Genomic DNA, 24,676 nt, shown 5'->3' on the forward strand with positions numbered 1-24,676 from the left:
TTGAAGTGTTCTGGAACAGTGTTGTAAATACAACTTAACCACTGATTTCTAGTCGCGTCCTCTTTTGGAAGGCCAAACAAAGTAGTTTCGCTTTCACAATGAAACGAACAGCGTCACACACAGCGGGCTAGAGTGAGAGGCGGCCGGTGGATTCGACGAAGTAACGTCCGGCGGGCTTGCGGCAACCACATGTGCCGACCCTGGGCTGGACTCCGCTTCGTCCACGGTGAAAGCCGATCCGGCAATCCACAGCACGAAGTTGATGTATTCCCTCAGCGACCAGCACGGATCAGCTCCAGGCATGACGAAGCGGATATCGTCCTCTTTTGGAAGGCCAAACAAAGTAGTTTTGCTTTCACAACGAAACACAGAGCGCCTTCACGACATGGCGGCGTCTCAACATTAAATTTTGAAAAATTAAGAGTTTTATAATTTAAAACCTAACAAAACCATTTTTTAGGAATTGTTTAAGTGTGATTAGCCTATTTCTTTAAAATAAATTCTACTTGGTTTAATATCTAATGCAGTGATGTTCACACATTTTTAATATGGCTGTAGATACATGAACAACCAGTGATACAAATTTGCATGTGTTCTACACATAAAGAAAAATAAAAAATAAATACTGCAAAATGGGAACACAGTTTATACAGTGAAAATGTGATCGCTTAGATATAAAATTCAGATTGACAACTGCTGAAACTAGAAGTAACTTTGTCTGAAACAAACTGCTACATGAAGAAACATCTGAGGTCAAAACATATGTAAGATCTCACCCAGCTTTCAGTTTAAGATGCCTGCCAATCTTAAAAGTTCACATACACATACATGATATATCATATTTTAACATTCACCAGAAGATGACACAACTGCCTTTCACAACCATATATTATGTCAGCACATGTGAGAATATGCTGTTCTCCTGCGTGTGGGTTTGTGAGTAAACATTTATTCTTATTATTGATCTTTATATTTACTAATTAGAGTAGTAGGAATTATGTTAAACACACACACACACAAACAGTTTTTGATAAATTAAAAAAATATATTTTCTCCAAGGGTTGGATTGATTTTCAACATCTTTATAAAGTTGATTCATTGTATACTTTCACTTAGAGATCTTAATGAAATCTATAATGCTGCAATGTTTGATTTCTGTCTCAAGTTACAGAGCATGATCTGCATCAGTCGATGAGGAAACAGCCTGGAAGAGCAGAAGTAGTACATTTTAGCACTGCTATTTCTGTTTCTCTTTTCTTTAAAGCTGCTTTGAAACTGTTTTTTGCAAAAAAAAAAAAAGCTTTATATAAATAAATTGCAGTTGAAATGAAATCTGCCTCCCCTCTTTCACACACACTGATGTACTCTGAACAATCATATGACACGGCACAGCTTATTACAGTAGCATTTAATCGGTTGAAACAAATCTATAATTAAATATATGAATGATTAGAACAATATGAAATAGATGGCCATATGTTTTATAGAAAAATAAGTATAATATGTAAAGAAGTATATAAAACACTGATAGAAGCTTATACTTTCTTCTCAATTGTAATTTGGGCAGTTCATTGATCTTATCAGATGCAGCAGGCGTTTTTGTCATTGTATTTCTAATCATGCCAAAACGGTAAAAGTCCAATGTATGGTCAAAGCATGCAGATAAATAATCAGGAATGCTCAATACTCAAGAACAGTATATAAAGGACATTGTATTTGAGATTTCCTGGTTCAAAAACCACTTTTATGACCAACCAAAGATCACAAAACTATATCTACTGATAAAAAGGCCCGGCATAAGGAAGTAACATTTATTATTTATTACATTTATTATAACAAGAGCCAGAGACGATGCTGGAAAATGACTCCCTGTTAGACTCCCTGCCTTTATTCCTCACAACCATAGCCCAGGCACACATAGTTATATAGATCACTATACAATCCCACAACAGGAACAACTTTTCTGGAAATTGTAAGGAGTCTCAGTTGGGTCGTAAAGGTGATCAAACATATGATCAATAAAGCAGTAAAATGGGATAATATCGAATCATAAAACATTTGCAATGTACAATCAACTAAGTTAACAATCAACAAAAGACTTGTTATCTGTTATTTACAGATGACAATGGATCTGTCTGTATTATAAATACCATGTGCATGTGTCTTCTTCTTAAGAGAAGTCTAGAGTTTTCCTTCTGTTCACACATTCAACATGTTGGTGCAAAAGCTAAGCTGGATCATTTGTAAGTATTCGTTTATAATTTAAAGGATTACTCCACTTCCAGAATAAAAATTTCCTGATAATTTACTCACCCCCATGTCATCCAAGATATTCATGTCTTTCTTTTTTCAGTCGCAAAGAAATTACGTTTTTTGAGGAAAACATTTCAGGATTTTTCTCCATATTGTGGACTTCAATGATGCTCAACGGATTGAAGGTTAAAAATGCAGTTTCAATGCAGCTTCAAAGGGCTATACACGATCCCAGCCAAGGAATAAGGGTCTTATCTAGCGAAACAATCGGTCATTTTCTTTAAAAAATTCAAATGTATATACTTTTTTAACCTCAAATGCTCATCTTGTCTAGCTTGTCTAGTGAAAATGAGATGAGAGTTTTTTGACCTACCCTAACTGTCTTGAACCGGAGTGCACAGAATACACATGCACATCGCAGAACTAGACAAGACAAGCATTTGAGGTTAAAAAGTATATAAATTGTATTTTTTTTTTTAGAAAATAACCAATCGTTTCATTAGATAAGACCCTTATTCCTCGGCTGGGATCGTGTAGAGCCCTTTGAAGCTGCACTGAAACGGCATTTTTAACCTTCAATCTGTTGAGCACCATTGAAGTCCACTATATGGAGAAAAATCCTGGAATGTTTTCCTCAAAAAATGTAATTTCTTTGCGACTGAAGAACAAAAGACATGAACATCTTGGATGACATGGGGGTGAGTAAATTATCAGGAAATTTTCATTCTGGAAGGGGGGTAATCCTTTAACTTCAATGATTTCAAATGTTCAATTCAGTGTTTCAATTGGTTTCTTGTGATTTTGACTTTCAGTGCTGCTCTTTCTGTGTCAGCATGGTAAGAATGGTAGATGACTATAGATATAAGGTACAAACTCATTAAATAAAAAAGATTTTCAAGTACAGAATAAAATTAAGTAATTTTATTATGTTCTTGCATGTTTCCTCCCTGCAGGAATAGAAGCAAAAAGAACAGTGGCCTGTGAAGGAGGATTTGTGCACCTCCGCTGTGGTGAGTAATTCAGTCATTTCTAAGTTATATTTTTGGCCTTTTGTGCCAAAATAGGACAGCTTGAGAGAGACAGGAAGCAATGGAAGAGAAAAGAGGAGAACAGGATCAGGAGGAGACCTTGAGCCTGGACCCCAAACTTTACCACAATTCTCATTATACTTTTAAATTAATTCATTAATTTATTGTTATTATTATTATTTTGTACGTGTCAGCTTTGGGATTAATAAAGGTCATTAAAGCCAACTATGGGCGGACTAATCGCACGACATGCGCTCATTGGATATCAGATGTTCACACTTCAAATATGCACTGCTTCCAAGGATCATCCCTCCGTATAATGTCCACTCGGTAGGATTAACAAATATCAGAGAAAAAATAGTTTGTTTGCAATTTAATTTTATGCATAATTTTACCAAGAGCAAGAAAAACATTACTAAAATAAAGTACTTTTAGTCATTGTCTGTCCAGGTGTAATGCAAGAAAGAGATGTTATGTTCCTGCAATGAACACAGTTTTCTCTGATCCTTGTGCTTGGACTTATAAATACCTGGATGTGCATTATGTCTGTGTCTAAAAGGTAAATTTTGAAGTTGATTATTAATCATAAAATTATTTTGCTTCAGACATGCTATGTAGATGATAACAAATAATAATATTTGACTTTTACCTTTTGCTGCATTGCGAAGAAGCCAAAAATTAGTGCTACTGCCTACTCTGATCCTGGAAGTGATGCATGTGTATAATTTAGTGACTACCCTTTCACATAAATGTATTCTGTACAGTATGTTTTGTGTGAAAAGAAGTTTATCTATAACTTTATTATAGATAATGTTATAGATAAAGTTATAAAGATATAGGTATAGTTGTTGCTAATCTTGTTTTTGGTTTGAGAAATATTAATTCACTCCTGAGTCTATTTTCTATATGTGTAGTATAATTTCATTTAATTTTTTCTTTTGTTTTTGAGGTGATTTTGGGGGGAATCTCTCTGTTAGACTCTCTGTCTCTCTGTTAGATAAATCTATCAGACTCACTATTATCTGCGTAAATGTATGTACCTATAATGTTGTTGAACATCAAACTGTATAAAAAGAAATAAAACACCATCTACTCTGAAAGGAAACTCAGCACCAACAAACCTCATTAATTGAGAACAATCAAGAGATCTGGTGAGAGAATAACTCAAGACAAAACACAAGAGTTGTCTTTATTTCAGTTTTTATTTCTTTTAAACGTGTGCTTTAATCTGTATTGTAAAGAGAACTACAAATACATTTTGTGCACTAAAACAATTCTGTCTGACTTCAGTTTTATTGACAGCCGAGAGTCCACTCAGTCACAACCAAAAGGCTCTGAAACAGAAAAATACACACACATTTATATCTTGGATATCATGTTAAAAAATAATGTAGTTACACAGGTTGGCATGTGCTGCACAGTTTTTGATTGGTTCCACTCATCTGGGCTGATCATGCAGCTGACAGCTTCCCAGTGTTAATCACTCTGAAGTCTAGACCAGTGTTTCCCAACCGGGGTGCTGCGGCACCCTGGGGTGCCGTCTGTCGAGAGCAGGGGTGCAGTGTAAAAAATCATTTTTTAAATATTTTTAAATTGCTAAAATGTTCAAAAAAGCATCTATTATATAATATCCATTTCTGATGTCGCCAATAATTAGAGATGCTCCGCAATTTCGGCTTCCGAAAATGAATTCACCGCTCAGGTTTCACTTTCACGTGGTGTGACGCTCTGCGTATTATCCCGCTCTATGCATGTGCTCATGCTCATCGGAACAGCAAAGTCCACTCAAAAATTGAGCCGACAGGAAACATCGCCGCGACTAAAAAAAGGTTGGGAAACACTGGTCTAGACTATCTAATCATGCGATATGCATACAGATGTGATATGCATGGCTTTCTCTTATTCCACTTTGCTCTAGGCCTGTTGTTTGATAGTAACTTTTGACCTTTCATACAATGCAGTGACATTCATACATCTTTAAGTGTGGCTACATGTAATATGAACAACCAATGATGTGTAATATTTTTTTTGCAAGTGTTCTACACATAAAGACAAATAAAAAAATTGCAAAACTGTCTTTGTTTTGATATAAAATTTAGATTCGTCTGCCAAGTAACTTATCCTGAAACAAACGGTTAGTGTCATATATTCCCTGTGCTGTACTTTTATGTTGATGTTCTGTTCCTGTTTCCCATCCTGGTTGCCTTGTTTGTAGTCCTTTGTAGTTTTTCATGTTTATTAGCCTCTGACTGTGTGTCTTGTTGTTAGCCTTTTAGCCCCTGTGTATAAATAGCCTTTGTGTTTCCTTTGTTACTTTGTCAGCTGTTAATGTGTATGTATGTTTCTGGTTCCCTGTCTCTTGTTCTGTTTTTTTGCTATTTTTATTAAAATTCCTGTGCTTAGTTCTACATCTCTGCCTGCCATCCTTTTGCTCCTGTGTTACAGCTAGATGAAGTAACATCTGAGGTCACAGCATGTATAAGCTTTCACCTTTGAATATCAAGATTAACATTTCACATACACATACATCATATTTTAACATTCACCAGCTTAAGATGACATGATTCAAGGAACCTGTCTGCGACCTTTCAGGTGTACTAATAACCATATTTTTTTTATGTCAGCACATGTAAGAATGTGCTGTTCATCAAGTGATTAATTCAACATGGATGTTTAATGTGTGGTGTGTATGGGTCATGTTTTTTTCCCTAATATTGTAACTCATCCATGCTACAATATTAAAAAGCAATGAAATAAGAAGTAGAAATAAAAAAGTGTTGTTTTACAGAATCATGCTGTGATCCTTATGATTTCAGTGTAAGAGATTCTGAATTGTAACTGTAATTTCCTCTTTTATTAGGAAATTTCCTCTTTTATTTATTAAATTATTATTTTTTTTTTTTTCAAATGTACAAACCTACCATGCTGGTGATAGCTGAGTAGGATCACTTGTAACTTATAGGCTACTGATTTTTTCCCCCTCAGTTTTTGGGTTTCTGTATTTTCAATACAATATTTTAATTTGTTTATGTTTGTTTTTATAGTGCTGCCGTTTCTGTGTCACCGTGGTAAAAAAACAAAAAAAAGTTGGACCCCCCCCCCCTGAAATCTGCCTCCCCTCCTAAACACACACTGATGTCCTTTGAAAAATCATATAACATGGCACAGCTTATTACAGTAGCATTTAATGCATTGATGCAAATGCTACTATATTGAATACATTGTTGATTAGAGTAATAAGAAATATGGCCAGTTATATGTTTTATAGTATATAAAACATTGATAGTTCATTGACCTTGTCAGATGCAGCTGGAATTTTTGTTATTATTTTTATAATCAAGCCAAAACAGTAAATGTCTAATGCATGATCAAAGCATGCAGATAAATAATCATGCTCAATACTCAAAAACATAAGGACATAAGATATGAAATTTCCTGGTTCATAAAACACTTCATGTTTATTACCAACCTAAGTTAATAATAGGGTCATATGAGTTTTAACCATAATACTTCTGTTTTCCTTGGTTTACTGGTATTATTAATATGAATTTCCTTGGACTCAATATACTATAAAACTGATATACTCTTCAGAAAATTGAACATGACATTTATCATTTTAACTAGCATAAGGGGATACTTAGACTAATAAGCTAATTTAAAGATCAACAAAAGTGTGGTTCATTTTATAGATAACTCCCATTTCTGCATTTGTTATATACAGTAAACAGACTATGATGGGTCTGTGTTTCCTATAAATACCATGTGCACATGTGTCTCCTTAAGAGAATTCCTTCGTTTCCTGAGTTTTCCTTGTGTTCTCACATTCAACATGCTGGTGCAAAACCTAAGCTGGATCATTTGTAAGTATTGATTTAGAACCAATTCAACTTGATTGATTTCAGATTTTCAGTTTTTCATTTTGTTTATTTGATTTTGATTTTCAGTGCTGCTGTTTCTGTGTCAACATAAGAATGGCTAATGAAGTGAATATTGCACATTCTCATTAAAAAATATATATAATTACCGTACATTGCATTTTTCATTTGAAAGTATTATAACTGATCTTAAACTAGCTCACAGCAAAATTAATATTAACCTCACAGGAAACACTCAAAACAACACTCAACCACTCCTAACCACTCACAAGATGTAGTAAGATACTGTCCAGATCTTAAATAAACAATGTCAAGACTGGGTTATATTTATCCAGCATTTTTTAGAGTGTATTATTAAGGTTTTTTATAATGCTTTATGCATTAATCATAATGCCTTAAGAAAACCCTTATAATGCATTATACATACAGGCTTTATAGAAAGTGTTACCGGACTGACAAACAATTGAGGAAAGAAGGGAGAACATTCATTTGGTGGTTATACTTAAATTTGGCGTTTAGAGTTAGATGTCAGTAACATGATTATTCTGTTTGGTTCTCTCTCTCTCTACAACCCCCAGAGTGCATATGTGTTAATAGAAATATACAGTATATTACAGTTAAAAGTTAAAGCAAATGTTTCTTATTTAATTCTCTCTCTCTCTCTCTCTCTCTCTCTCTCACTATCTCTCTCAGGATTTGAAGCCTACAGCCTTTCTGTCCATGCAGCAACTGATGGAAAAGGGGGGTCTTTTTTATGATGTTGTATTATGTGTTATTGCAAAAATAAAAATAAATATCTGGCTGTAATTTAGTGACTGCAAATGCTGATTTCATTTGATTCCATCTTTATTATACCTGATAATGAGCTAATTAGTTAAACTTAAGGGGGCTAATCAATATACAGTATATTTCAAGAAACTAAGACTTAAGGTACTCCACTTTTTCAGTTGTTTAAAGACTGAAATACATTTTTTCATTTATATTTTAAGTGTAAATTGTAACAAAGTATAGTCTTTGACTAGGTGTCACCGTAGTGACGGGTGTTGAATTGTTTCGAAGCCTCGGCACATTTGCTTCGACTGTTTCAGTGTTTCACGAAGCCTCGCTCTGCCCACCACTACTATTCAATCGAGTGGTAACATATGAAACGGGTGGCAGTGGCTGGATACGGACTGGATCCGGGTGACTGCAGTAACCGTACCAATGTGCATGCTAGCCACCCTATCTGCCCTAAATAGTATTGAAAATAACTAAAATCACATAGAATTTAGGATGGATAGTATGCACATTGGGACGCAGACTGGATCTGTTGGCTACGGTGACCTCGGAATAAGAAAAAAAAAATTGTATTATAAAAAAAAAAAAGAAAAACCTTTAGGAACATTTTTTAAAAGATGCTGCTAATCTTATCTTTGGTCGGAGAATATTCATTCACTCCCTTGTGATTTGTTGTAAACCATAATAATATGCTGCAAAACTGCAACCAACCTTAAAACTGTGATGAAGCGTAGATGGGAAGCAGCTTTTTTTCTTTGTTCATACATAATTCACACAAAATTATTACTATATTTGCAAAATTAATGTTCGAAAATCTAAAATTTGTATTTCTGACAGACTCAGTACAAGTAACCACAGTACTTATACAGTACAGTAATACAGCAGAAGTATACTAATAAAAAGTGTGCATCTGTTTTTTTGAGTAGGCTGTTTTTATCATCAAGCCCAAACAGTAAATGTTTAAAGTCAATGATCAAAATCGTCTTTTGTATGTAATATTGTGTCATAGATCCTGTCATCTGTGTGTGTACTATTTATTAGATTATTGATTAATTCAATAATCCCTATGCACCCAAAGGATTGCATTCAATTTCGTTGTACCTGTACAATGACAATAAAGTCATTCATTCATTCATTCAAAACATATGCAGATAAATAATCACGATTGCTCAATACTCATCATAAGGACATAAAATCTGAGGTTATGGGCCATACAACATTTCAAATGTATGGCCAAACAAATATATACTGTAAATTAGCATTAGGTAATAGCATACTTACTAGGTCAACATCATAACACCAGGCTTTTTCTTCAGAAAATACAAAATAACACATTTTGCATGTTTTGATTTGGAGCCAATTAGACTTTGACAGTGAGCTTGACACACATAAGTGAAATGTTGTTCATTTTTATACTCCTAATCTCTATAAATAGTAAGGTTACTTCCTTGTGTTCAAACATATCAACATGCTGCCACAAAATCTAAATTGGATCTCCTGTAAGTCAGTTTATTTCATTTATATATTTAACTGACTTGCAATGAGAATTTGACATATTTGAAAATGTTATATACAGATATTTACAATGTTTTCTCTTTGATTTTGCAGTGCTAATTTTACTGTGTCGACAAGGTAAGGCCTTATGGAGTTGTTTTGCTAAAAAATGCAGCATATATGAAATACATTTCAATCCAAAACAATCCCAGAAATATTGCTTTTTAATAAGTAGCTGTATTTTACGTCATCCTAAACAGCTTTTCTTTCTCCAGGTGTTGACACAAAAAGATATTTCTCGTGTGATGGTGGCTCTGTTCCACTCAGCTGTGGCGAGTAATCAACATTCACACAGACTGTTAAAATTCACAACGATTCTTACGGTGAGTTGTTTCATGTGTCAGATTGGGGATACATAAAGGTGATTACAGCCAACTATGGGCGAACCGACCACACAACATGCTCCACTGGAAGATCACTTCATCAGCTCTCAAACGTCGACTGCTTCCAAGAGACATCCGTCCATGTGATGTTCAAACGGTAATCACTTCTTTAAGAGTAAATGAAACAACAGCACTGTATTAAACAGTAGATGCAATTGCAGTTCTTCTCAAAACTGTTTTGTGTGTGTTCATATAGATGTGATGGAAGAAAGAGCTGCTCTGTTCCTGCAGTGAACTCTGTTTTCTCTGACCCTTGTGTTGGGACTCATAAATACCTGGATGTCTCCTATTTGTGTCTCCCATTTAGCAAGTCAATAACACATCATTCACAAATTGAGGTGGGTAAGATGTTTTTGAAAGTCTCTTTTGCTCACCAAGGCTGCATTTATTTTGTTGCAGTAAAACTGTAATATTGTGAAATATTACAATTTAAAATGACTGTTTTGTTTTGATGCATAATTTATTGCTGTGATGGCAAAGCTACATTTTCAGCAGCCATTACTTCAGTCTTCAGTGTCACATGATCCTTCAGAAATCATTGTAATATGCTGATTTGCTGCTCATGAAACATTTCTTATCCTTATTTATGTTAAAAAGTTGTTCTGCTTAATATTTTTGTGGAAACTGTTTTGTAATTAATGTGTCCTGGCTGAATAAAGTACTAAACTAACCATTTTGAAAGCTTTTTTTCATCTTGAATTGGTTGTTACTTATTACTGACCTATGTTCCTGCTGTTGTTTCTCCAACATAATTCTAGGAAAAAGTGTCACGTGTGAAGGCAGCCAAAGTATCATTGACTGTGGTAAGATACATACAGATACTGTTAATTTCTATGTTATCGATCCAGAAAAACTCGGGCATAGCAATCATCTGTAATCTATGGGCCTGCTTTCCTTCCACAAGGGCTTTATGAAGCTTTAGTGCATTGTCGTCGCACCGATTCACTTTAAACTGGTTATTTTTCTTTCCTGTGTTTACCTATCTTTGCCAAAACAGGACATTAGCTAAATGTCTGCCAATATACCTTAAGAATGTCACACATCCCTTTTTTAAATGTCTCTAAAGGTAATGGTGTGATTTGGATTCATCAAGCCAATTATGGACGGCGGGATCTTGTAACCTGTCCTCATAAATTAGCAACAACACCAGACTGTTACTCTCCTCAGACCCGCAACCTGCGTTCCAGGTACTAGATACACTATTAGATCACAAACCAACATAAACGTTCAATCTTATCTATTTTTGAAACAGTACACAAAATAATAAGGGATAATGTACATTTAGCCGTCATTATACCACTAATTAAACAGCTAATTAACAAATAAACATAATAAAACTATTGATTTGCGATTAGATTATTTAATTATGAGCAAAAAAAGAATGCAGAGTGATAAAAGATAAACAATCAGCATAATTAAGCAATATCAGCATAATAAATAATAAAACATCAGCATAAAGTAAACACGTAATTAAAATCTTTCTTTTACCTTATCAGGTGCAATGGGAAGAAGTCTTGTCAATTAAATGCATCAAATGCTTAATTCCTCTCCGATTCATGTCCGGATGTCCATAAATACTTAGAAGTGATGTACAGCTGTATATAATATTGTGAGTATCCTGCTAAATAAATCTATTTGATATGTTTTATGTGCATTTTAAATGAAAACACGCTCTATGTCAGATGCTGAAAGAGAGTTGACTTTCTTGATAGAGCTGTTTAGGTTTCTGTAAAAATGTGCAGCATGGAAAAATAGAAGAAAAAAGTACAGATCAGTGCAAACCAGACTGAAATGGCATATCACCTACTGTATTCAGATGCTAGTTTCAGCTAATTCTCCAGTATAACAGAGTTTGACCACAAGATATAAACAAGCATGCCATCTAGTGGTACTTTATGGTATTGTAACAGGTTATCACCTGTCTAACTTCATACACTTAAAGCAGCACTATGTAACTTTTGGCGCTCTAGCGGTTAATACACAGAACTGCACACATCCCGCGGAAGAACATTCCAACCGGAGCTACTTCTCTAAGGTTATGTCTATGGCGATTCACGCAGGTATGTGTTACTCCGCAGCGGTGACGACCCGACCAGGCTACAATAGTCCAAATATAAGTACTTATTATAAGTGTACCAAAGTGATTTGGAATAAGACAAAAACGCGGTTTGGAAGATGAATTCATGATGTACTCGCTCATTATATACATTTTGCAAATTTTGAACACTTTTTGAGCAAAGTTACAGTGCTGCTTTAAGGACTTGTCACTTTTTGTTTTTACCTGTAAAATGTATGTTGCATAACTTTATTTATCACGTGTTGTATATAATTGCACAAGAACAATCATTTTTTTAATACTGTACATTTTTAATAAAATGTTTTGATGTTGTTATCTTGCTGATTTTTTACGCGTTATTGTATTCACTCAATATTTAAAGACGATGAAATGACTTGTGCTCCAGCGGCGTCATCTGTCCTTCATTGTAACCGATTTCAAATGGTGCTAGAAACCCCAAAAGACTCTGAACACCAAAAGAAATCGGTCAACCTTGGTTACAGGACATGTCTTGAAGTCATTCATAAGGTGTGTTTACAAAGTGTAAAGCATGAATGTTGTCAGTTGTCCAGTTAGAAAGTGCTGCATTTCCCACCCCAAGAACACTGATTTCAAATGGTGCTAGATTCATTTCATCAGCACTCTAAGACACCACTTGAAACCAGCTTCCAGGAGGAGACACGGTCAACCTTTGACATCCGGTGCTGAAACACAACTCAGCGTCACTCCTCAGATGGCAGGGCTTTAGACAAAAGATAGAAAACACAATATTAAGTCACATATTTTTTTTATCATTTTGACCTCAGGCAGTACACAGTGCAGAAATCAATGTTGAAAGAAACGTCTTCCACTTCTCCATTAATATACCACACTGCTGGCAGATTACAGCTTTGGGATTTAGCAGAGCTGTCACTGGATCATGAGCCTGGAAACCAAAACAACAAAATGCTAAGGTTTTCTGAGCTTTAAACGCTATGTGACGAATCCCTCTGAAGCTGGAGGAAAATATCATCCTGACAATGCTGATTGGGTGATGACACCACAAGAACAAGCCCTTCACTAGTGACTATCCTGCTCAGGAGCAATAAAAAAGCTATACAGTAAATAAATATTTGCCTTAGAATTTACTTCTGAATGGCTGTCAAAGGAACGGTGTAGTCACGCATATGGCCTATAGTACCAGCAGAAGCTACAGTAACCACCAATGTTAACCAGCTGATCTCTATTAACTCGCTATTCTTAGCTTTTATTAAAGAGCAGCAACTCAAAACTCAATCCTCGTGACAGATTCACACCTCAAACCACAAAGAAAACAAAACAAGATGAGAAAAGCCCACACATCCAATTCTGGCAGGAAACCCAACACGGCTAGACTTCTTTCACAGAGAATAATCAAGATTATTAGTCTACTCTGCAAACCTACAAAACACAATCAGGAAGAGCACACACAGGCTACTTCCATCTTGCACATCTTCTTCCACTTGGTCGCTTGCTTTAAAGGGGTCATATGATGCAATTTAAATTTTTCCTTTCTCTTTGGAGTGTTACAAGCTCTTGGTGCATAAAGAAGATCTGTAAAGTTGCAAATGTTATTTTTAGCAACATCATATGACCCCTTTAAACATGAAATGCGCAGAAGGAAACGTTGCGTAACCTTAAGCAATATAATTTGAAGAAATATCCATCTGAGGATAAAGGATAATGTGGTTTCATAAGCGCTAGATACGACACTCATAACAAGCAAATGCAGTGGCATAGTGCCAGTGAATAATTATACATGAGACAATGCTGATTTGCAATCTGACTAAGCAAATCTGGCATGGATGAAAAACTGTGAACAGCCTGTGTTTGTGGGCTTCAAGTGGAAAATTGCGAGCATACAGAAAGTATGTATAGTTTCAAACCCAAAGGAGACCAATCCCTGCCTCCGTCTCTATAGCTACAGCCACTTTACAAACTGAAACATATTGTATTTCTTGTGTTAATCTATAACTACGCGAATAACTATGAGAATACTAACTTGAATATTGATATCTGACATTTACAAATAGCTCTCTTTCAGTGCTCTAGTACAGTGATCCTTATATACAGTGATATATATAAATAATGTAGCCTATGTATGTATAGCGTTGTTTTTTCTTTAGTTAAGAATCACTGCACTAGATTTGACTAGTTTCTACAAGATGAATTTTCCCCAAAGTAAAATTTGATTTGAACCCAGCCTGTGTCAGCAACAAAAGAATAAATAAAATATACAATATATAATGTTACAATATACAAGATGCAAAAAGACTGTAATTTTTTGTTTACTTTCATGCAGGTTGTAACTCTAAGTCCTGATGTGAAACCAGTCGAGCACCATGGCTCTAGAGAACGCCCTGTATACTGAGAGCAGTTTCCTCTGTCACTCAGTGGCAGGGAATGTGAAGCAGCACCTACGCAGTCAAACCACGAAGGATTCAAGAGCAAAAGCAGGTCAGAATATATGACCAAAGCTCATTGCATTCAACCTAGCGTATCAAAATGCCATTCGTTTGGCTTTTACAACTAACTGAGAGAAAGACATTGAGTAAAATAAATTTGAATCAAATAAAAATTTTGATGACAAGTACTCACTAGACCTGTGGAATATAAAGTCGAGCGTGTCTATAGAGGAGAGGTAGATTTAGGCTGTTACTCTCTGTTTTGCTGCCTCCACCGCCGCCGCAGTCTCTCAGAATGAAGTGAGCGCAGGAAATGGAGAAATCTGGAAGGGAGATTCCTGATGCCAGCACTCGGCGAGGGTGTGGCGGCAGGTTACTGCCCTGAAGACTGACGTTTTACCAAGGTTTTTTGTTCTTTACATATCAGTGTTCTCAGAGCCAAAGTCTCAGCAGATAAACAACCCACTCACCTGACATATATCCTTAATGTATTACACCTTCCTCTTAAATCTTTTTTTTTTTTTTTAAGTCCCATCTTTTTAAATGTCCATTCCTTCAGACTGATTAAGAGAGATTCAGTAAAGCAATTCATGGATGTCAAAATATCTTTTCTGCCTTCTTAAGTTTGCTTAACGACTGCACTGCGTGTTTGTTTTGAGCCATACGGCAGAGCTGAAACATGCCCCAGGAGCTCGGTGACCCTTATCTGACTGATAGGACAGAACTCGTGGGAGTTTCCCGGCCGAGAGGAGAGAAGCATGGCGACAGTTGCTGTTTAGAGGTATCTGGTTGCCCCTCTCACTTTCTTCTGGCTGTTTGTTTGCCTTTGGCCTGTTGTGCAATATTTATAAAAGACTTTAAGGGGGCAGCTTTGTTTTTCTGACGACTAAAAAATAATAAATAAAATGAAATAAGCAAATAAATAATGAAAAAAACCTAATTAAAAGACAAATGAGTTTATCAAAATGAATATATATATACTATATATATATATATAATTAGCATTTGTAATAAAATTATTAATTTTTAATTAATAAATAAATTATTAAATAAATATATGTCCCCAAAATAACATTTTGAAATAGTTTAAAATTATTGATTTCATAAATAAATAAATAAATAAATCCAAAACAATATTTGGACACTTTAATTACTTAAAAAAAAATTAAAATTGCATTAAATATAATTTTCCCTTGGTTTGATAACAGATGCCCCATGGTTTGAATAAATTTGTACATTTATTCAATTCAATTAAAAATTATTTATATATTTACATTAATTTAATTTAATTTAATTTGTACTTGTCATTTTTATATGTCTAAAAATGTCCAAATATTTTTGGGCCCACTAAATAGACATTATGTTGTATAGTAATCAATCAAACAAACAAATAAATAATAATTCTAAACATACAATCCTATATTGTCTGGAAAACTTACAAAAACACAGAACAACAACAGCTTTCAAAAATGAAAGCTCAATTACAATTTAGTGGCAGGTTTCTTCTACACATTCACTTGAAAATATATTTTTCTGTTTGTTTTGCTCCATGACAATATCAGCAAAAATTCAAGATGAGTTTCTGAAAGAAATGGGCCTACACTGATATCGATATCACGGGGAGCTACAATACCAAGCTGAATATCAGTGAAAAATAGCACAAGTTACAATCTGCGTCACAGCCCGATCTTCGGCCCAGACGCCCGTAGGTTAACTCCGCCATGTGGCGAGCTTCATCCACAAAAAACGCCCCACCCACGTGATATAGGGAGAATGAGGTAGACGGGGATGCAATCCCCTCCGGCCCTCTGGTGCCACCAACGTTTGCCAGAGCTCCGGTCTGTGGCGTCTAATGCAGCATTAACAGCTGCAGTGCAGGCCTCTGCCTCACACACACACACACACACACACACACACACTCGGACGTAACCTGGGGACAACACCGCTCGACACGCAACAGGACAGGACCGTCTCCCTAACAGAACAAATCGCATGCACGTAACAAACTTGCCATGGCAAGATGCTGTTTTGACACTGTTTGTCTAAACAGGAAGCTTGGTGGTCAACTAGCAGAGGATGACGGCATCCAATCAACTGATCAAATCAGAAGTGTTAAAAAAAGTCAAAATCAAACAAACAACAAAAACAGAAGACAATTCTAATCATACAATCATTTGATATAACAAAACAGCAAATGCCAAGGAAAGTCAATGGGAACCGAAACTTTTTGGAACGACAAGATGGTGAATTAATGATGACATATATCCCTTTAAACTGCATTAAAATAATTTACCCACCCTGATGTTGTAAGATATTTTAAACAACATTGGGGAACAAACTAAATTGGACCCCATTGACTTTCAGTGTATGGACAACAGAGACATTCTACAAAATATCTCCTTTTGTGTTTCACAGAAGAAAAAAAGACACAGAGGTGCGAGTGAATAAACGATGACTGATTGTTCATTTTTGGGTGGATTATCCCTTTAAATTACATTTTTCCATAGTGAGGTTCTACCAAGTATCATCTCTCTAAAACAACAACACTCTACCGTAACAGAGTACTGACATTACCTCGCAGCCAATCGGATTAATCCCTCCAGCTGCTTTCCAGGGCTAATCCAATGGTATTTGGAGCTACCAAAAAAGTGGGAAGCACCAGCCAGCGCCTGATAGGAGCAGAGATCTGTCACTCATCTCTCTGATGCGGCTGCATTAGGAAGTCTAGCGCATGTGAACTGGACGCCTGCCAGTGCACAGTCACCAAGAGAGCAAGGTAAACAATTTCTCTCTCTCTCTCTCCCTCTCATTCTAGTCCTTTCCCTCCCATGACATTTAGACCCTTTTCATCAACGTAACCCTCTTCAGGACGCAATTTAACCCGTATTGAAGTTGAGACAAGGGAGAGAAGTGAAAACAGTCACGCACCGAAAAGAAAGTGCTGCAAATATGACTGCGTCACCACTTGTTTCTCTAGTAAACTCTGCATAAACAAATGTTGTTGATGGAAATGCGGCGTCTGCCCTCGTCTCTGCCAAAAGATCACAAATTTAGCCGAGGCACCTACTCTTCTACTCATCCTCAAAATGCCATAAAGTAACATCTAAGTCGCCTCTCCTGATGTCTTAAGAATCCAAAGACTGATCTCAGGTCAGACTGACAGTGACTAGCGTGCTGTATTTGACTTACCTGTTAAGAGGAGCCAGAAAAGATTTGTTGTAACGTATATATCGGTATCAGTATCAACCGTAATTATGCGTATTGCGATTATGGTATGGACCCTTGCGGTATCCGATGTGGTTCGAATAAAAGGCAAAAAATTTTATTTATATGAACTATTTCTCACAAGAACCTTCGAAAGCAGCATTTGTTTTGTTATCGTTTTTTGTTAACCGTATTTTTGCCGCCTCACGACGCCATTACACACCCATCAAACGTCGACACGCACCGAACCTCTGCGCACACAATCCGAGAAACTCTATCACGTTCTCAGCATCCATGGTTAGAGCTGCGATTGTGGAGAAACGGACTAAAACGTGAAATCAGAGCGAGTGAAAGTGGGAGAGAAAAAGAGATGGAGAAGAGGAGGGTGAAAGGCGGACGAGCAGACGAAAGGGCTGGGATAAACTCACAGGTAGGAGAAAAGCACACATGTCCGAATCCTCTCCTCCTAGCTGATGTTTTCATCTCGACGTGAAAAAGTGACGTAGCAACTAATCCAAAATCTCTTTCTCCCTCTCTCTCGCTTCCTCCCTCCCTCTCTCCACCAGACCTCCACCCTCTCCTGCTCGCTCTATTTTCATCTTGTTGCAACAGCAGAATCGCTGCTGTTTTTTTCAGACAGACACATGTCTACATAAATAGATCGCTAATAGACGCATACAAACACGCTCATTGTGATCACCCAGACAAATAGTTGCCGCAAATGCTCCCACAATCCCCCTGTCTCCTTCTCCCTCAGTTTGCCTCTCTTGCTCATTGTGACGCAGCACTTAATTCTTGGGTCTTTTTCGCTCTGTGTTATGACCACACAAACGCAGCGTCTCGAAATCCACATAACGAGTGGGAAAGTGAGAGAAAGAGAGCCAGAGACACTTTGATTACAGTTGGCTTGTTTCTTTTCCTGTCTATCTGGTGTCCTCCTCTCCCCTCTGTCCTCCTTTAACTGTTTCTCTACCCGTCAGCCCCCCTCTTTTATATCTTCGGCATCTCATCTGCGTCTATGGTGTCTCAGTGAACTGAGATGACGGTGCCCCTGTGATCACCTGACAGCCTGCAGCTTTTAAAGGCACATCGTAGAGCTCTGCTTCAGTTATGTAACAACTGGGCTGTTTTGTTTCTCGTGTTTTTAATCTCGGCCTATTTGCTCGGCCTGTTTAAAATATCCAGGCTGTCGGAGGACAGCTAAATCAGATAATATGGGTAGGGACGGAAAGAATCTTGAATCTATGAACATCACAAATGACGTGACTAATAAGGTAACGTCATTCCAACGTTCGGACAGATTAGAGAAATGGACACGCAGGGTAAGATATGATAAAGGACTTTATGATTAAAAGAAAACAAGAGGGACTGTAGAATCATGGGAAGGCACATCAGTGGCTCATAGACTTCCTCTTCCTGTTTTGTGACTACAGATCTGTAACCATGGAGACAGACGGCAGAACAACATGGATTATGTCACCATATTCAAAACTGAAGTGATGCATGAGGAAAAAGGGAGGGTAAACCTTGAAAATCACATTAGGAAAAAAAATACACTTATTTAAATAAAAAAAATTTAATTGTGAAATTAATGAATAAATACATTATTAAAATAGAAGAAAATTAAATGTAATAAATAAAATGAAGCAAAGCAAAATAAAATAAAAATATAATAATAAAAAAATTAATTAACTAATTAATTAATAGCTAAATCAAATAAAATGCAGACAGGAGGTCAAACTGATTCATAAATTTCTAAATTCTATAAAAATTTGATGCTGCTTCTCTAAATATCTTCATACACATACATAACGATAACATAACAAGACATGGCTAAAATCGCTCTATGCTCAGAGTAGCCTGACACACTTTAACACAGACCACAATTCCCAGCATGCTCCTCCGTATGACATCTCAATCTAAGTGGGGAAGTGAGGTAGGTCAGCTGGCAGGGTGCTCGGCAACCCGCAGTCTAATGATAATCCTCCTCTCTGCTCCAGTTTATCTTAAATTGGGAGATGAACACAGTATGAAATGCTACACTATGAAGCATGATGTTACTTTGATGTATCTTTAATAACATTTGTCTTCAAGTAATCAAATATCTGCGTCACTCCTAGAAGAAGGTGCTTCTATGTCTCCCTAATGGCTTTCTGAACCACCTCTCATCGCATTACAACTTGGCATCGGAACAATGTCAACTGTGTATTGATTAAGGCATGTTAAGTATGCAAGAATATAGAGACCTATGGAAAATAGACTCTACAATTAACTAGAACCAACTGGTTGTTTGAGACAGAAATAAATGTTCATTCATCTGTATGCTGGATTGCTTTTCTAAACGCAAATTAAACCTAGTCACAATTCACAGTGCATTTTACCCAAGCTGTGCTTCAATCTATTTGTGTCCGGGTATATCAGGACAGCTATTATGTAACATTTACAGTTATGAGGGTATCTGTTGAGCTGATGGCTGGGACGACTTCCTCAGCATTTATCAATTTGATGTGAACCATTATAAATATCATGAAGCAGTAAATGCGGAGATGCACTGCATTAGTTCAGGCAGTAAATAATACCAGAAATGGGAGATTTTTTCTTTCAGAATCAATAAAAGGAACTAGTTTCCTAATCTGTTCCTACATTACACATTATGCCAGCTAAATGTCATTGAAAAAAAAAATTAGGAGTAAAATGAAGTAACAGGAGATCAAACTGATTAATAAATCACTAAATCCTGATAAAAATATTATATGAACCTGTTAATATTTTGTTAGAAGAACAACTTCTCTGCTGACTAGATGTAGGCCTACACATCAAATTATCAGCTAAATATGTAATTGAAGAAAATAGAAGTTTGTGGTATTAATAAAATGACCTCTTACACCAAGGATCCAGTTGCGACAACAACAAAAATGATAAAGAATCTTATTAGAGGGTATAATGCATTATAATTATTAATAATGTGCATTGTAATACATTATAACGTATCGTAAAAAATTATAACTGAATTTAAAATGCATAGTGTAACAATGAATTGAAAAGTGTTATAATGTATTAGCGTAGTTACACAATTATTCATGAAATTGTACAATGCATTATAAGGTGCATTGCAAGGCATAATTAATGCATTAAAACTACTTTTATAATGCATTATACATAAAGGCTTTAAGTAAAGTGTTACCGAATCTTATAACTTGTCGGCGCCAACAGCCTCATGGGCAGTGCACAGACATATAGTGCCATTGTGCTTCGGGCGTCCCGAGTTCGAGTGCTCGCTTTCTGTCTAAATACTGTCCTGTCACAATAAAGGCAAAAATGCCAAAAAATATATCTAAAAAAAAAAAAAGAATGTTATAACTGGCCGCGACTACAACAGACATTTGACATTATATTTTTAAGCATTTGGCAGACAATTTTAAAATTGCAAGCAAAATCCAGTCATAACGATTAGAATCCACACGATCAGGTGTTTCGCTCGTGCAGATTTTGCCCATTTTCAAGTTGTTTGTGAATTTGCGGTTCAACAGAAAACTGCTTGGTTTGAAAGTGACTGTGTGAGCTGTGCTTTATACATCACTATGCTATTGACAATAGACTATGGACCTTTTTTTGAACACACCTTTATGCTGAGATTGGCTGTCATGTTGTATTCAGTCTGAACATAAACCGCTTGTCACTGGAAACTTTGGGCACCAAACTGAATTGCAATTTGTTTGTTTGATCATTTTACTAGTTCAGTTTCAAATGTAGAATAATCAATCCAATCACCTTTGAGGTTTATTACTGAACTTACTTTCATCTCTTTGAACTCGTCTAACTTCATTTTACCCCAAGGTCCAACCAATGAAGAATAACAATGTAGTTTAATCTCAGACAGAATTGGCCACACACATCAAACGAAGGAGCTTTTTTTTAAACAAGAAGCTTTGGACACAAGACAGAACATTATCTCTTTATCAATTCAACATTACATCATTCCGACCTTTAACGCCTGATATAGCACCATGTTTGTCTCTTTATCATTTCACACAGGATATACAGCAACAGTGCATGCTAACTAGCATCCTTCCTGTCTGTCTATTAATGCAGTCGTCATTAGCAGCAAGCAGCAGGTGGGTTACTTTTAGCAGTGTCATCTCAATATAGTAGTCTGGTTCCTGTAGGCTTAATCTCTAACAGTAGAGGAGCCTGGCCTACTGACTACACGTTGACCCTGAATGACGTACTTTCAATAGCTGCCAAAGTGTTCGCTCAGATAAAACCTTGGCAAATCAGAGAAATGAGATGAAGATCTTGGCATATATGCCAGTAAAGGGAGCTGATGCTCATGCCATCAAGGAGTGTATGAGGTTTAATACATGGTGAAAGTGAATTCCCATTATTAAAATTTGGTGGAGAGAAATGGCAATATGGCTAACCTTGTTCTGCTTATTTAGCTTGGATGGATGAAACTGCAGATTCCCACTGTGAACGCCACAATAGTGCCATACCCAAGAAGTGAATGCACGTTCGTTGTCATATAACTTATATAAAAATAATCTCAGGATGCTTGCCAATATGTGTACACATACCTTTGCAGTGTTGTGGTTGCTCGTCATCCCAGATTCACTAAAAAACAAAATTAAATATAAAAGGAATGGGTAAAAATTGCATTATAGAGATTTCATCAGTATCCACAAGGAATGTACAGTAAAGCACATTTTAAACAATGGCGAGTGCAAGCATTCCTGAGACACGTTTGAGTTTGTCTGATGAATAAATACAATTCCTCATCCAATCTCAAATAATTTTGGCATTGAATCATTCCTGGGACCACTTAGAGCCAGATGTATTCTCAAATAATTCTACAATAATGCTACATTACTTTAAAACATGACTTCCTGTTGGAGTGCTTTAACAACATTGATTTATCCTACTCTCTTGCATAGTATCTGTAATTATTGCACTGATTTGTCATATATGTCACATATGTGACCCTGGACCACAAAACCATTCATAAGTAGCATGGGTATATTTGTAGCAATAGCCAACAATACATCGCATGGATCAAAATTATCGTTTTTTCTTTTATGCCAAAAATCATTAGGATATTAAGTAAAGATCATGTTCCATAAAGATATTTTGTAAATTTCCTACCATAAATATATCTAAACTTAATTTTTGATTAGTAATATGCAATGCTAAGGACTTAATCTGGACAACTTTAAAAGCGATTTTCTCAATATTTAGATTTTTTGCACCTTCAGATTCCAGATCTCCAAAAATAGTTGTATCTCAGCCAAATATTGTCCTAACAAACCATACATCAATGGAAAACTTATTTATTTATACATCTTCCCTTTATGACTGGTTTTGTGGTCCAGAGTCACATATATGTGTTCCCTATAAAGTAATCCGAGGTTAGGTGCCTTTATTCAGTGGCACAATAGTGATGAATCATCTTGTGGGATTTGAACCTACAACCATTCAGTCACCAGTCCGGTTTTAAAGTCAATGCTTTCTAGTAGTAAGTGATTTACTGTGAACTGTAAATAAATTTTACATTTAAAATAAATATAAAATAAAAATTATTTAAAAATAATTAGAACTATTTTATTTCAAAATATGAAAAGGTTTGATTTATTTAAAAATAAATACATTTAGTTACTTAAAATAAACCTTAATTAAGATAAGTTAAATGTGAACCTTTTTTTCGTTTTTATGTTAAATAACTAAAACTATTATTTTTTTTAAATAATAAATAAACTCCGCTCAATACAATGACTGGTTGCAGCAACCTACTGTGATCAGTCAGTCGCAAAACAGCGCCGCCCAATGGCAGAGGAAAATACATGCCAGCTTTGTTTACATCAGAAATAAAAGGTGCGCACTTGACTAAAAACACCATTAGCTAATAAATAAAAGGCTGATAGTGGGTGTAAACCTCATGTGTTTACCTCACGGAACATCCAGAAATGTAAATAAGGTCCGCAGAATCAATAGGTTACATAAACCCAGTCATATAATATCATGAATAGGCATTATCAGCTAAGACTGAGCATGCCTTTCATGCAAATCTGAGTTTATTTGAAGCTCAGGACAGCAACTATTTGGTTAATCGACTGATGTCTGTGCGGAAAATGTATATGCTTTAATCAGTGGAAAAAACAACCGAGCTCACCTGTTAGACGGTATTCTGACTGATCGAGATGAAAACATTCCACGGGTCAGGGCAAAGCACACTGGGTTGTAAATAAGAACTGCGTAACATCCTATCCTTGCCACGCCAAGTAGTCTAGTCCAACCACACACGCACGCACGCACACCTTTGTCGCAGCAGAAAACCCTCCTCCTCCCTGCAATCACCACCTTGATTTTTCTTCTTTCTAAGAATCACCTGTATATTTAACTAAGGACAATATCATAGGACAATAACTAGTCTAGGTATTTCTAGAGCATCTCAATAAGCATGATTGGACAGCATCCTTATAATGCATCAAATGGACATCATGAGAGACTGACTTAATGGGCTCAATACCTACATATATGGCATATTTCAAATAATAAATATATCAATCTCGTATTAGACCGCAAACACAGTGAGACAAAAGTTCATCGATCTGTCACAAATCATAAAACAGCATGTTTTTCCTGGCGATGGATTATTTAGAATTAGAATAATTTAGAATAAGAATAATGTGAAGGACTTTACAACTTTACTAAATAGAAAACATTCTTACTAACCTGAACAAACGTCTTTATTCTGTCTGTTGGCGATGTCAAACGATGGATGCTATCGGCTTGAACTTCATTTTTCAATCATAAAGTGTCTTGATGCCGCGCACATCGAATTTTCCAGGGCGCAACAGCGAGGCCCCGCCCAGGGCACACACCCCCGTGTTCTGATTGGCTGTCCGTCTTGAGCGCAGAATGTCGTCAGCAGAATCACATGCTTTTGACGCATGTTTACAAACACTCGAGCGAATCACATGTCGCAGAGCCGTATTGACATGTTTCGCACATGGTTTCGCGACTGCTGGCTAATTAGGATTGTTAGCAGAGGCATTTCCCTTTGCGCTTCATTTTGTCTGACACGTGCAGTTAAAAACCGTTCGACAAATTTGTGTCCTGTCAGCGAATG

The 24,676-nt window shown here is 36.2% G+C and overlaps 2 protein-coding genes across 2 annotated transcripts in view; one reads left to right on the forward strand and one right to left on the reverse strand.

The window, feature by feature from the left end:
* The window catches only part of si:ch211-66i15.4 (protein pitchfork), a 26,854-nt gene extending 2,628 nt beyond the window's left edge, over positions 1-24,226 (reverse strand). Inside the window, exons 1-2 of the mRNA XM_016464850.1 lie at positions 23,717-24,226; positions 22,128-22,164 (exon numbers count right to left, since the gene is read on the reverse strand). Of these exons, the coding sequence (XP_016320336.1) occupies positions 22,128-22,164; positions 23,717-23,754 (75 nt within the window). The 5' untranslated portion in view covers positions 23,755-24,226. The remainder of the gene's footprint in view (positions 1-22,127; positions 22,165-23,716) is intronic.
* On the forward strand, positions 2,118-11,841 carry LOC107671859 (L-rhamnose-binding lectin CSL3). Its single transcript, XM_074186951.1, is given in 8 exon segments — positions 2,118-2,243; positions 3,066-3,089; positions 3,207-3,263; positions 9,832-9,967; positions 10,067-10,176; positions 10,629-10,673; positions 10,937-11,057; positions 11,367-11,841. Coding segments are annotated over 8 exon segments (633 nt in total). The 5' UTR covers positions 2,118-2,212; the 3' UTR covers positions 11,476-11,841.
* Positions 24,227-24,676: the final 450 nt, after the last annotated feature.

The sequence above is a fragment of the Sinocyclocheilus anshuiensis genome, unplaced genomic scaffold (genome assembly GCF_001515605.1).
Source record: "Sinocyclocheilus anshuiensis isolate Anshui unplaced genomic scaffold, SAMN03320099.WGS_v1.1 scaffold1089, whole genome shotgun sequence".
Classification (NCBI taxonomy): domain Eukaryota; kingdom Metazoa; phylum Chordata; class Actinopteri; order Cypriniformes; family Cyprinidae; genus Sinocyclocheilus; species Sinocyclocheilus anshuiensis.